At 34.0% G+C, this 14668-nt stretch overlaps 1 protein-coding gene across 1 annotated transcript in view; it reads left to right on the top strand.

The window, feature by feature from the left end:
* Positions 1 to 12698, top strand: part of LOC143234963 (fatty acyl-CoA reductase 1-like) — a 36126-nt gene extending 23428 nt beyond the window's left edge. Inside the window, exons 12-16 of the mRNA XM_076472657.1 lie at positions 2434 to 2504; positions 3625 to 3910; positions 5075 to 5204; positions 7010 to 7137; positions 7863 to 12698. Of these exons, the coding sequence (XP_076328772.1) occupies positions 2434 to 2504; positions 3625 to 3910; positions 5075 to 5204; positions 7010 to 7137; positions 7863 to 8022 (775 nt within the window). The 3' untranslated portion in view covers positions 8023 to 12698. The remainder of the gene's footprint in view (positions 1 to 2433; positions 2505 to 3624; positions 3911 to 5074; positions 5205 to 7009; positions 7138 to 7862) is intronic.
* Positions 12699 to 14668: the final 1970 nt, after the last annotated feature.

Raw genomic sequence — 14668 nt, 5'->3', positions numbered from 1 at the left:
CAGAATTTCAAGAGGAACTAACCCTTACATGCAAAGGAAACGGTAGATAATAACGACTTCCACGAAGTTAGAAAAAATACTAGTATAACTAGAAGTAACAAGTTTAATTGTAATGAACACGTTCCATTACGTAGCATATTTCAAACTTTATCTTGTGCAAATGAGGAACTATAGGAGAGAGGGACAACAAAAGGGACAGAGAGGGATGAGAACGAAAAAGTTAAGGAGGCTATAAGATACATGATTTTTGGTATAATTTGTAGATAGAGTAGTCTGTGGAGTAAATATGAAGAAAATATGTTCTCTATGCTATCCAGGGGAGGGGTGGAGAATGTATCTGACAGAACAAATGATGTAGTAAAGCGTGCTAGCAGTTCTAGTCTTTGTTGTGCACATAGAGGATGATAGTATAGGAAAGGGCAGGAGCTAATTGATTAGTATAGAGGATTGTTAAGACATTTAAATAAAAATTAATTGTTTGAGTGATACTATGAGACATAATTATAAGTAGGCAGGTTGTATATTTATATCTTAGGACAAGTATATTTAATTATAAGCTGGTGAGCATGATTATCATTAAATATACTTGTTGTAAGATATAAAGATACAACCTGCCTACTTGTAATTATGTCTCAGAACAGGACTAAAAGCTAGGTTTAAGTTGACATATAGTATTGACTTATTCAATGGTAAAAAGAAAGTACTTGGAATGGATGGTTTAGATTTAAATAGTACAATGGTTGGCTTGTTAACAAGGCTATTAACTCAACTATAAAGGCAGATTTAAACTAAGTCTGGGCTGTGGTGAGGGCAATGATAAAATAAATACAGAAAAAATAGATGAAGAGAAATATTTAGTGTGAAAATAAAACAAAAAATAATTTTAAAGGTAGGCTAAATTGTTACTGTTAGGCTGGCTGAATTGTAAGAAAAAAGATAGATTAGTTTAGAGCACTAGTCAAAACAGAGAGTTTTCATAGAATGGAAAAAAGGGAAATTTGGTTAAACACAGACAATTTTGATGACATGAATTTCTTTGAAATACAGAAATATATGTTATTTAATAGGGATAGAGTACTCAAAACAGTAGTATGATTAGTTTTATATGTAAAATGTGAGTTACATCTTGTTGAACTTGAGAATGTAAAAGAAAATACGTAACAAGGAGAGTTAGTCTATTTGGCTTCTGTTAGTGGATATAGCTAAAAGGCTTTTAGCTATAGGCCACCAGATTAAACTCAACAGTGCAATTAAGATTTTGGCTGTTACTGAGGTTGTAACTGTGGGGAATTTTAATTTCAGGCATATTGATTAGGAAATGTTAGAGTAAAACCATGATTAGGCTTTTCTGAAACTTTACTGGATCCTTTTCTTCACCAATTTTTAAAGAACCTACTGAAAACAATGATAGTTTAGATTTTTTTTAACTTCCAGTATAGAAATGGTTGAAAGGGTAGAGATTAGGGAACATATGGATGCAAGTAATCATTGTTCAATTCAAATTTGATGATGAGGAACCCACTTTTTTTATTGTTCAATTAGTTTTGATGATTTACTGTATAAGGAGAAAACTCAAGAATAATGAGATTTTTGTTACAAATTTCAAAAAAGTAAATTTTGGAGAAACACAACACAAATTACTTGTTATAGATTAAGGAACTGAATTGATTGGAGACACTGATTACATGTGGAAACAAATTATATACATTTTTAAATATTCAGTATAGAAGTATGTTTTTATAGTAAAGAAGGATGGCTGCAAGTAATAAAAAACAGATTTTCTTACAAAGAAAAGCATTATAAGTTTGAATTGGATGTTGTTATGGGAGATGTAAAGAATCATGGAATGTCAAGAGAATTGATCAAAGAGAAAATTATAAAATTGAAAAGGATGTATGAAAAAGAGTTAGCTAAAATGTAAAAATTAATACTGGGTATTTCCTTCAATGCATTTGGAATAAACAAAATATTAGATAATAGTAGGGCTTTTGAAGATTGATAAAGGAAGGTTTATATCTGATGATGGTGAGATAAGTGGGTTATTAAATTCTGTTTTCTTGAATTTTAAAGATTTAATGAATATTTTTTGTCTTGAACAGTTGCTAGATGGAAACAAAATAGAACAGTATTAAGAAGTTTAAGGAATGATGAGGTTGCTGAGCAAATTATATTTTCCCAAAAGTTTTGGAGGAAGTTAAGGATTAAATATGAGAGCCACTTGCTACTATTGCTTAGAATTCTTATTGAATAGTAGGAAAGTAGCAGAAGATTGGAAGTTGGCTAATGCTACTTCTCTTTTCAAGACAATTGCCCTGGTAATTATAAGCCTATTAGTCTTACATCAGTGAGGGGAATTATTTTAAAGGCTGATAAAAGATGCTTTGCAAATTAATTTAATAAAGTTTTTATGATAATCAACATTGTTTTTTTTAGAATAAAATCTTACCTTAATGATTTTTTGACATTCTTCAAAGAAACTACTGCTTGTGTAGATGATGGTACAGGTATGGATTTGGTGTATCTAGATTTTCAAAAAGCAATTAACAAAGTGCACCAAAAACATGTTAAAATGATATATATATAGGTGTGAGGAATAAGTTGGTCATTGAATGAAAAGTGGCTGGATGGAAGAAAGCAGGGGATTGTTATAAATGTAGTTCAGTCAAAGTGGATTAATGTTATAAGTGGGAAATAGATGAAGAAATGATCAATAAATTACTTAAATTTATCAGCAATACAGAGGTTTTAGATGTTGCTGGCTATGGAAAGGATGCTGCTACTTTATAAAAAGAGTTAAATTATATGGTAAGTTTGGTAAATAAATAGTAGATGACTTTTACTTTTAGTAAATGCATGTGGGTTTTCACCATTTGAATTATGAGAATAATTTTGATGAAAATAACCTTCACAGTGTCATGGCAGAAAAGGACCTGCGTCTTCTGAATGATAAGTCTATGAAGACATCCAAGCAGTGTGCTGTTGCTAGAGGCAGAGTAAATAGAATTTTGTAGGTTGAATAAGAGTTCAAATTTCACTGTATAAGTCACTGGTTAAATTAATTTAGAGTATTTATTCAGTCTGGGGTGTTCTTTACCTTGGGAAGGACATTTAATTGTTGTAGATGGTTCAGAGGAAGTCTACCAGGAGGATATCTGAGATAGCAAGATCATCATATCAGGACAGGTTGGAACCTCTGAAGTTGTTTTCTCTTCGACAAAGAAGAATTAAAGTAATCTGACTGACATCTTTAATGAAGTTAATAGGAATGGTGCATTGTTTATTTTCGTGCTTAATGGTGAAAACTGTAAGACTGGGGAACACAAATATAAATTTTGCTGACCAGAAATCATATTTAGTTAAGACAATTTTATTTCTATGACAGCTTTTAGATTTGGAATGGAATGATATTTTTGTTTGCAGTGTAATACAACCAACGTATTAATCGCATAATGTATATGTTTTTGTTTCCTAACAACAACAACAAAAAAAGCAGTTTTTTTTCGTTCACGGCTTGGTATTACTAGAAAATATTAAAATACCAATATTCAAAACTTATTAAAATTTTCTTAATTGTAATTTTTCCATAAATAGTTTTGTTTACAGAAACCAATCCTTGTTAATTAGAGGATATTTCTCGAACAATGTATCCGTGTGTTTTTCCTTTGTTTAGACCACATAATATGATGGTATACAACTGTACGTCAGGTCCCATAAAAAGAATAACGTGGGGTGAAATAGAAAAACTTACCTATCCGTTCATCTTGACATACCCAAGCACAGAGATTTTCCGATATCCTGGTGGCAGCTTTAAGACTAATCGCCTCTTCAACAGTCTCTGTGAAATTATAAATCATGAAATTCCAGCAAGAATAGTTGACTTCCTCGCGAAAATTCTTGGTTATGAGGCTGGGTAAGTCACTTTTTATAAGGTTATAAGGCTGAGTAAGTCACGATCGTCGCCTTTAATTCAATAATTCTGACTCTTTTTTTTTTTTTTTCGCTCTCCATCTGACCCATAGTTTCCCTCTAATGACAGGTGATACAAATACGTCTATCCTCAGTTAAAACTAACATTTATATTCCCGTAACATGTGGATATTGGATTGTTTTTCTCCTGAGTTCTCAAACCTCATCTAAACATAAAATGATAGCAATTTGTCAGTACTTAGGCTTTAGTGATCGTATAAGCCATTATCATGTGAACAATAATTATTTGTAGATGCCAGTTGATATGCATGAGATACTTATTTATACAAAACAACCGCTTCTTTTGCCCCCTCTCGTGGCACAACGGAATGTCTACGGCCTTACAACGCTACAATCCGGGTTTCCATACCTGTGGTGGGGAGGGCACAGATAGCCCAATGTGTATATTTGCGCCTAGTTACAAACGTTTCTTATTGGTGGTGTATAGAAGACTACTTTGCTAGTTGTTTAGTGTACTCAATTATTTATACAATTCCCAACCCTAAGTTCTCATGACATTTTAACCCTAAGATATATATATTGTTTCGCTAGGAACTGAATAAAATATTCACTCAATTTTGAAACGGTGAGAACATATAGATAAATATATTAAAATGTTTTGTTTCTGCATAAATTTATACAACGCACTTGTGCAGCTAATAAAAGTTTAGAAAGTTAAACTGTTGAGAAACGACAAATCTGTTTAAGTACGAATGTTTATTAGAACTAATTACCACATGAAAATAACTTTTCAGTGTATTGGAAAATGTTTAAAATTTGGCCAACAACGAAAAACAGTTACATAATGGTCTTTCTGTTCTGTGATCATCACGGGTATCAAAACCCTAATTTTGGCGTGATACGTTTTCAGACTCGCCGCTGAGTCATTGTAGTAATAGTCATTAGTAAAGTCATGTGCTTATATTTGGATAAAATATATAAATAGCTAAAGTGGAAACTGTTGAAAATGTATTAATGTATTATTATAACAGAAATGTGTTTTCTTCACATTAAACACTAATGCATAGCCCATTAAAAAACGAGTAGTGCTACGTATATTGTTTGACAGTGAGTGATCCAACCAGATAATGGTTCTGTGTTTATTTAGGTTAGTCCAGGTGTACAAGAGAATTCATCGTGCTGTTCACATTTTAGAATATTTCACAACACACGAGTGGACTTTCAACGCCAATAACGTTCTCATGCTCATGGACAAATTGGAGGGCAAGGATAGAAAAGTGAGTAAGTTGTGCTGGTATATAAGCTAAAAATAAATAGGAATACTCGATTCACCAATTGCCACCGAGTTATATATACATATACACACCAATTTCAGAAAATCCCACCCCTCATGAGTAACCCTGAGTATACTTATTTTTAGTATCGTACCTGACTTCGCTGCTGAACAGTTCAGGAGATTAAATTAGTAAAGTGAATTTGTTTTTTTTTTTGTTTTTTTTTTGGAATTTCGCACAAAGCTACTCGAGGGCTATCTGTGCTAGCCGTCCCTAATTTAGCAGTGTAAGACTAGAGGGAAGGCAGCTAGTCATCACCACCAACTCTTGGGCTACTCTTTTACCAACGAATAGTGGGATTGACCGTCACATTATACACCCCCACGGCTGGGAGGGCGAGCATGTTTAGCGCGACGCGGGCGCGAACCCGCGACCCTCAGATTACGAGTCGCACGCCTTACGCGCTCGGCCATGCCAGGCCAGTAGTAGTAAAGTGAAAGCTGCATATTATCTAAATTTTACGTAACTAAAGGTTCGTTTTTTGTGAGTGAAAGAGTGCGAAAACTATCATACATATAGTTCATACGAGGTTTCAAGTGCTTTAAAATTAATTGTGACTTACAACCTGATGTCAGGCTGTCAAATCACCAATTTTACGACGCGTGACACAAATGATATTTATGTATTTAATTATCACTTTACCAGTTATGATAACCGTAGAGTCTAATACTTTGTTTCTGAATGAAATTTATAAACTTTAAAAAACAACTAGCTGAAATAATAAATAACAAATTAAACTGTTGATGTATATGCACTGATTCCTTTTGAATTTCTTTTACAATACTACCTGAACTTGTGATACGATTTAAGTTCATTGTCTTGTTTTATCAAACTTTAAAAAACTCAATCCACTCATTGGAAATTATATTTGTTTGTTTGTGATATGTGATATTAATTGTTGAATTTGTTGGATTAATGGGTCGGATATGGCTTCATGATTAGCGTGTGGCTCTTCGGATCAAAAGATTCATGGTTGGAGCCACGAATGCCATTAAACACGCTCCGCACTTACAGTTATGGGACGTTAAAACAGTCAATCCTGCTATCCGTCTATTCGTAACCGCATAAGCGACATGTATTGCCGATTACTTGTCTTCCCTCTCTTTCAGCTGTTCTAAATTAAGGATAGTTATGTCTCAACCTCAGTGGTTTCGAATCTGGCACTTTAACCAAAATGTTTGTAAAGGTGTATTATTGGTTTAAAATATCGAATAGCTTTGGATTAAGTATTATTCTTATTTACAAATTGATACTAAAATAGCATTGGAATTATGTCTTACTTCTGCCTTAGTAACCGTTGGATAACTTACATCATGGTGGTAAAATATGCTAACTTTTAGAGCTAGTTTTAAAAAAGAGATCGCTGATATATATAAACTGCATAGCAGTTTGTTGAATTTGACTTTTTAGATAAATGTAAGTCAAGCTAAACTCAAACATGTTATCTAACATTGTAACTGTCTTGTATTTAGTGATTTTTTGCATGTTTCCAAATGTTAGTTGTTTTTGTTAAGCCGCTTATCGTTCGTTAACGGAAGTATGTGTATCTTTTGCTTTTACGTCACATAATATAATATTTATTCGATAGTTTCATGGTATCTCCGTGTGTTTTCTAAGGAAGCTGTAAAGTCTAATTAAGTGATTTTTAGTAAAGCTTAACTGCATATATATTTCTAATTTAAAAATACACCAAATTCATGTGTGATTGTGCGTTTTCAATGATTCGTAAATTTCAAATTTCTACCTAGATATTCGACCTTAACATATCTCAGATTGAGCTACATGACTATATGAAAAACTACGTTCTGGGTGTCAGAAGGTTTGTAATGAAAGAGGACGATTTAACTCTTCCAACAGCTCGTAAAAAGCTTAAAAGGTGGGCTTTAGTTTCCAATACTAAACCTAACATCTGACTAAAATACCTTATAGTTTTTACATGACCAGCGATGTATTTTATTGTATTTTTTCAAAATGATAGGTGAGGAAACGCAGTTGATGAATTACGGTGTTCAAATAATTATTCTTAAGACGTGTTGTGTGCTTCAAAATATCAAATAACCCATATAAGAAGATTAATTATAGTTTTCAGGGCTGATTGATTTCTCAGGAGGAAAGCTGTAAGCTTCTAATATGATTTTTAAATTTGTGTAATATAAGTTCATATTTTCCAAAAATAATATATGATTTTGTAAAAGTATTTATAGTTCATTTAGTAAGGAGAGTTTTATTTTCCACAAAACCCAAATAATTTCTGTCAAAAGTTTTTCGAAGAGTATTTACAAGTTGTACCAAGTTACATATCTACAAATGTTTGTGATTTATTGTATGTGAACGCCACACTAATGCCTGTGATCTACTGTTATCAGTTATTTTCAAAGCTTGTGTTAGATACATTCAATTACATTTCCAGTATAAGGACAAATTATAGCAGAATGTTATATTCCTTTTTCAATTATCATGACGGGTTTATCACGCTAAGCTCGCAAATCTTAAATAAAGTTATAGCTCTTTATAAATATAATGTTTTATTGATATTTTCAATAAAAACAACTGAAACAACCTGCTATTAATATGTATATGTGTGTGTGTTTTATTTTACAGGCGTTATTATCTTGAGCTTATATTCCGCGTGCTCTTAATCTGTGGAATTCTTCGAGTCTTCATCAACCGATCTGAACTGGCTCGAAAACTCTGGTGGTCACTTGTGTCATCTTTGCTCCAGTTAACTCAGCTAATTATTTCCACGATATCGCTTTCTTGAAATAGGCTTAACTGAAAGAGAAAATCTTTATTACGTTTGTAGAACTTTAGGCAATATATATATATATATATATATAAATACATGAACTAAAAGATGAATTCCCTCTTCATCTTTGTTAATGAATTAAATAATTATCAAGGTTTAGAAAACCCTATTATTGAAACCTTGTCGAAAAAGAGGACAAGAATAAAAGACGAAATTAATGTCCCTTTCGATAAACCTATAACAAGTAACAAATAAACCATTTGTGTTCATCCTCTTAATGGTGGTTCCGATTACTAGATTACTAGAAGAAAAAAAAATGTTTTTTCAGCTGTTCTAATCAAATGTTAAATGAGCACAAGTTTGTCCTTTTATTAAATTTTATAAAGCTGGCAGTACAAAAACGTTGTTCCAAAATGAGTCGTGCATTTTATAGGGCTGATAATTGTTTATATTCAGGTTGCACTCCTGGTGTTCCTTCCCCGGCGACATCGTTGTTTAATTGACGTTTTCCAATAAGAAATAAGGAAAAAAATCGGTTATTGAAGAGATGATATTAGGGTGGCATTTTCTAGCTCTAAAAGGGTTATCTGTATTAATTTTATAAATAAATGAACATACAGAAAAGCAAATGTCAGGAATTTGTATCACATTTTGTGATTTTTGAATTATTGTCTTTTTGTATAATATAAGGAACGAATTTCAAAGAAATCTACTTTAATAACAAAGCATTTTACATTTAGTACTTAGTGTAATAAATACTGAAGCATTACTAAATAACTTATGTTCACAAAGATATTTTAACTTTCTAAACAAGTACGATATTTTAACTAGGTTTAGGTGAAAGATACGCAGGTAACGTTTATTAGTGGGTGGCCCAGCTGGTCAGGGTGCTCGACTAGCATTCTGTGGGTTTGAATCCCTGTCACAACAAACATGCTCTCCCATTCAGCCGTGGTGGCATTATAATGCACGCTTACTCTTATTTTTCGTTGCCTGGCCCGGCACGGCCAAGTATGTTAAGGCGTTCGACTCGTAATCCGAGGGTCGCAGGCTCGAATCCCGGGCGCACCAAACATGCTCGCCCTTTCAGCCGTGGGATGATCAATCCCACTATTCATTGGTAAATTAGGGATGACTAGCGCAGATAGCCCTCGTGTAGGCTTGCGAGAAATTAAAAAAACAACAAACAAACATACAAAATCAATAGTGGGTAATACACTGATTTTGCGTAGAAAGGACACACTTAACTGGGACATTGATAAGCAGTTCACATAAGTGAAGTGCTATTATCACTCCTTGAAGTAGTGTTTTTTCAATACTTTAATTTCTAGGGTTACCAGACGCCCACGTAAAACTGAAATTGTTCAAGTTGCAAATTTTGTGTGTGTGTTTTTTCTTGCTTTTAGTTCTGATTAGAAAGAGTAAACGTATTGAATTCGCCTACTTTATCTGCTGTACCCTGGTGTGAGTGTGATATATGCGGTTTGTTATTTTACACGGTTCCTCTAAATTTTACTTGGAAAATTGTTTAGTTGTTCGTTTGTTCTGAAGTAGCCTCTCCCTGCCAGTGGCACAGCGGTATGTTTTTGCGTACTTACAATGCTAAAATCCGGGTTTCGATATCCGTAGTAGGCAAAGCACCGTGTAGCGTTGTGCTTAATTACAAATATGGCCCCCCAGTGGCTCAGCGGTATGTTTGCGGACTTACAACGCTAAAAATCGGGTTTGGATACCCGTGATGGGCAGAGCACAGATAGCCTATTGAGTAGCTTTGTGCTTAATTCAAAACAACAAACAACAACAATTACAAATATCAGTATTAATTGTTTTGAAGTTAAACACATAGTTACACAATGGGCTATCCCTGTTCTGCCCATCACGGGTATCGAAACTCGATTTCTAGCGTTGTAAGTCCACAAACATTCCGTTGTGCTACTGGGTGTGTGGGAGGGGTTACTTGGAGAATCACCTGACAAAGATGGATCACTCGGTACACGGATTCCTCCCCCTCTGCAACGTCTTCTTAACCTAATCTGTCACTTGATAGCTGCAGGAATAGTCTCGAGAAACAAACAACAAAGAAACATTTCTATTTTAAGTAGATTCAACACAACTTAGGTGGGTTTATTTTTTTTAAACTAGATGAGTCTTTAACATACTTTGTTTGCCTCTGCTTTTAAAAGGTGTTGCTATTAAGCAAATAGTAAAATGTGTGTAAAATGTTACAGTGTCACTCCATATGAATACAAAAAAATCATTCAGTTTTTTACTCTGAAAATCTGTTAATCCTGCCAATATCACGCAAGTCTGGTAACCCTGCTGTTATCATGTAAATCTAGTAACCCTGCTAATATCACGTAAATCTGGTAACCCTACCAATATCATTTAAATGCGTGATCATAAACGACTCCAAGACGATGCATAACTAATAGCTTTTTTTTCCATTTAGGTACAAATTACAGAAATCTCGGTTTTTCTGCGGTTTTCTGTTTGATTGTTTTTAATCATAACATATAAAACATCCCGTAATTATACATAATATTTCTTAAACTTACTGTTATAAAATCAGTGTTGCTCAAAAAGAAATTATTAAAATTTTATAATAGATAAATAACACTATGTAACACAAATTTTGTTCCTGGATAGTATGTGTTATTTTTTAATTCCTTATGTTGTACAAGTACAGAAAATGGCCATTATTCCCTTCAAACTTTGCTTCTGTGACCTGGATAATGAAATTTAGAAATTAAATTTTCTCTGTAAAAACGGGCAAATTTGCACATTTTCATTTACATAAGGTATGAATAAAACAACATATGAATCAAGATTTACATGTATTTATACTAAAGTTATACAAAAATGTTTAGAAGTGAGTAGTTTTTCGAGATTTGCGACTGTAATGTAAATCACTTTCACGTATCAGCCCCCAAATATAGTCTCGCACAAACCAGATACATTGTGGCAGAAGCAGAGCCCATCTTGACGAGTGACGAAGCTTGAAAAATGTCGGTGATGCTTCCTCTGACTTGCGACTTGCACACTTTCGTCTAAAACCCCAATCCTTGAGCCTAGATGTCAAAAGCTCGCCATTCGATTTTGTTAGGCCAAGATCTCTGATCAAGTCATTGAGGTCTCTTTGGTTGGGGTAGTATGTGTTTCTCTCACCAGCTGCTTCTCTGAAATTATAATCTGGATCTTCAACGTCTAATTCCTCTTCTAATTTGCTACTGTCTTCTGAGGATGGCTGTTTTCTCTCTGGCGGAGTGGATACAGGGAGCTCAGGGCAGTGTGGCACAGGGGCGATGGATGATGGAAGGTCCGGATGCATGATAGCAGATGCATTCTTGCCAGCCCGACGTTTGGAAGGGTCCAACATGCAGAAGTAGCAATTGCTTGAGTGGTCAGTGGGTTCACTCCAAGTTCTTAGAATAGTGAACTTCATGGCACTCTTTTACCCTCTGTACCATCCTACAAAATTGCAAAATAAAACTGTTATTATGAATAATAAATTCATTTCATCCACAACTAATGTGTAAGATGTTCATGCAAAATATTTTATATGTGATATTTTTTCTATACTATTGAAAATTAAAAAAAAAAGATATTTAAATTTTAAAAGGTCTAAAATTTGTATAATATAAAATCTCACTATTCAAGCTAGCAAAAATTGTCCGTCTTACTTCTGGAGTGTTTTTGCAGTGCTCGCAGGTAAAATGAGGTGCCCAGGGTTTGTCTTGATTCCCGACAGGTATGCCGAAATATGCCTTGCAGGCTTCACACATTTTAGCAGATGCTGTCACAGAGTACTTTTTTGCTCTTGATAAATTGGCCACATCCATAGCAGAATGCGTCTTGAGAATGCTTGCAGCTAGAACTAAACTGAAGTGGTAAGTCGTGAGGCCCTACATATGTATATTACTATGGAAAGTTCTAGAAAATTCTCGTAAGTTTTACAAAATTCTAGAAAGTTCTTGAAAATTCTTGTAAGTTCTGGAAAATTCTCTATCAGCTACTCAGCGCTGAATCTACCAGGAATGTTCTAGAAAATGGGTAAATTTGAAAATTTCATTACCCAGATCACAAAAGCAAAGTTTGAAGAGAAAAATAGGTCATTTCCATTTACTTTAGGCATAAACAATTGGAAATAACACTTTCTGCCCAGGAACAAGAAAAAGTAAAAATTTTGTTACATAATGTGATTATATGGCTAATCGATCCTTTTTATTATTGTATTACGAACGATTATTAATAATAAAACTATCAATAAATGGCGAACATTTAAATGTTACTTTTGTTTTATACAACTACACTAATCAAGAATTAGCGATCAACTAGCTTAGTTGTAGTCGTTTTCTGAAATATATTTAATGGTGTTTTTAGTTTATCCGCTCGTTAGTTTTGTCTCACCCAACATCCGTGTTACTTCGATATGTATGAGGACTTTTAATGCTAGAAAGCGGTTTTTTTCGACACCCGTGGTGAGCAGAGCACAGATAGTCTATTGTGTAACTTTGTGCTTAAATACATCTGATAGAAGTTAGCGGTTCAGGAATATATAGAGTTGATAAACAAATTAAAATACTAAATTATTGTGATTAACTTTCTTTGCTAGGTCTGCGCTTCTTTTATTTGTATATGTATGTAAAATAACCAAAAATAACTAAATTACAAAAAACATGGGACAGAGTTCATTAATGTATGAAATTCATAGTTGGATGTTAATAAAATATTTTTACTATTCTCTCTCTCTTTTTCGTTCACCAGTGAAATATTCTACACTTACAGGTCTAACGAACAACATGCCTAATGTTCAGGACACTTGTTTTGCAACCTGTGGATCACAAGCTTGAATCTCTTTCGCCGAACATGCTCGTCCTTTTAGCCACAAGGATTTTATACAGTGAGTTAAACCAGTTATTAATTGGTAAAACAAAGTATACTATGAGTTGGCATTCACTAAATGCCTTCCTTCTGATCTTACACCGTTAAATTATAGACAACTAGAGAAGCTAGCCCTCGAGTAGCTTTATGCGAAATCCAAAACAAAAAAAAACAAAAAACGGATTAACTAACAATATTATAATTATAATGAAATATATATACATCTAAATGTACGTTATCAAGAAATAAATATCGATAGTTTAGAATCAATACATTCTCTCTAATTGGAAAGAAGTAGCAAAATGAATGAATTAAAAACAAGGAAAAAACAAACTCTAAAACCTTCCTTGTTTTTAACTGCAAGATGAAACCAGTTGTAAAACCGGCAAGGTTAAAAAACTTCTATATTACTCGCAAGCCAGTGCGCATCTTCTTAATTAAGTTGTGTACATAATAAGTATTTACTTTTTTGTTTGTGACTACCACATGCACCAGTTGCTTGACAGTTATAAAAAGGTTATCATTACAACCTTTTATTCCACAATACAAGTAATAATCTTTGGCAAAGTATCTTAGTATATAAGTCTTTTATGTGGTTTAACCTTAGGTTTTCCCTTGAATTTCGCCAAAGCTACGCGAGTACTATCTGCTCTAGCCGTCCCTAATTTAGCAGTGTAAGTGTAAGGAAAGGCAGCGAGTCATCACCACCTACAGCCAACTCTTGGGCTACTCTTTTACCAATAAATAGTGCGATTGACCGTTACATTATAACGTCCCCACGACTGAAAGGACGAGCATGTTTGGTGTGACGGGGATTCGAACCCGCGACCCTTAAACACCTGGCCATGCCGGGCCATTAACTTTAGGAAATACTCCTAGAGGCCATATATATGTACATTACAATGACAAATAATAAAAAATTACAAAATATAATTATTATATATGGATGACAAATGCGAAAAAGTACAGAAAAAAGTAGGGAAGAATACACAAAACCATACAAAAATCACTAAGTAGCCAGGTCTTTCCGAGACTAACTTTCATCAGCGACTAAGTATTGAATTCTAACCAGTTGCATGAATTCGTGCTTGAATAAGAGCATTAAAACTGAATAGTGCTATACAGTTTTACAGTGAATAAGAACCATAGCTTGTAAGATTGATTCTGTACTTACACTACTTATTTTTAATATGGTTTTGTGTATTCATACTTACCTTGTTTCTGTACCTTTTGACATTGCCACCATTCCTAGATAATACTTAATCTTTTTCAAAAATGTTTTATTACTTGTATATTTTAAAACGGCTAGTATGGTTGATGAAAGCTTGTTTGTTTTTGGTTTGTTTTTGGAATTTCGCACAAAGCTACTCGAGGGCTATCTGTGCTAGCCGTCCCTAATTTAGCAGTGTAAGACTAGAGGGAAGGCAGCTAGTCATCACCACCCACCGCCAACTCTTGGGCTACTCTTTTACCAACGAATAGTGGGATTGACCGTCACATTATAACGCCCCCACGGCTGGGAGGGAACAATGTTTTGACCTTCTTCGGTCATCGTCAGGTTCACAAAGAAAGAAAGGGTTACTGACCGGTAGCTGACCACATGTTTGAAGGTGGTTGTGTAATTGAGTGTAGGAATGTAGAGGGCGAGCTTAGATGTTGAATGTATTTTTTAATATAGGTGTAAAGGTATTCCTTTGTATTGTTTTATTTTGGGCTTGAGTTCAGTAACCCTTTCTTTTTTTGTGAACCTGAAGATCACCAAAGAAGGTCGAAACGTTGT

The sequence above is a fragment of the Tachypleus tridentatus genome, chromosome 12 (assembly GCF_004210375.1).
Source record: "Tachypleus tridentatus isolate NWPU-2018 chromosome 12, ASM421037v1, whole genome shotgun sequence".
NCBI classification, from domain to species: Eukaryota; Metazoa; Arthropoda; class Merostomata; order Xiphosura; family Limulidae; genus Tachypleus; species Tachypleus tridentatus.
This window is presented reverse-complemented; position numbering and strand designations above follow the sequence as displayed.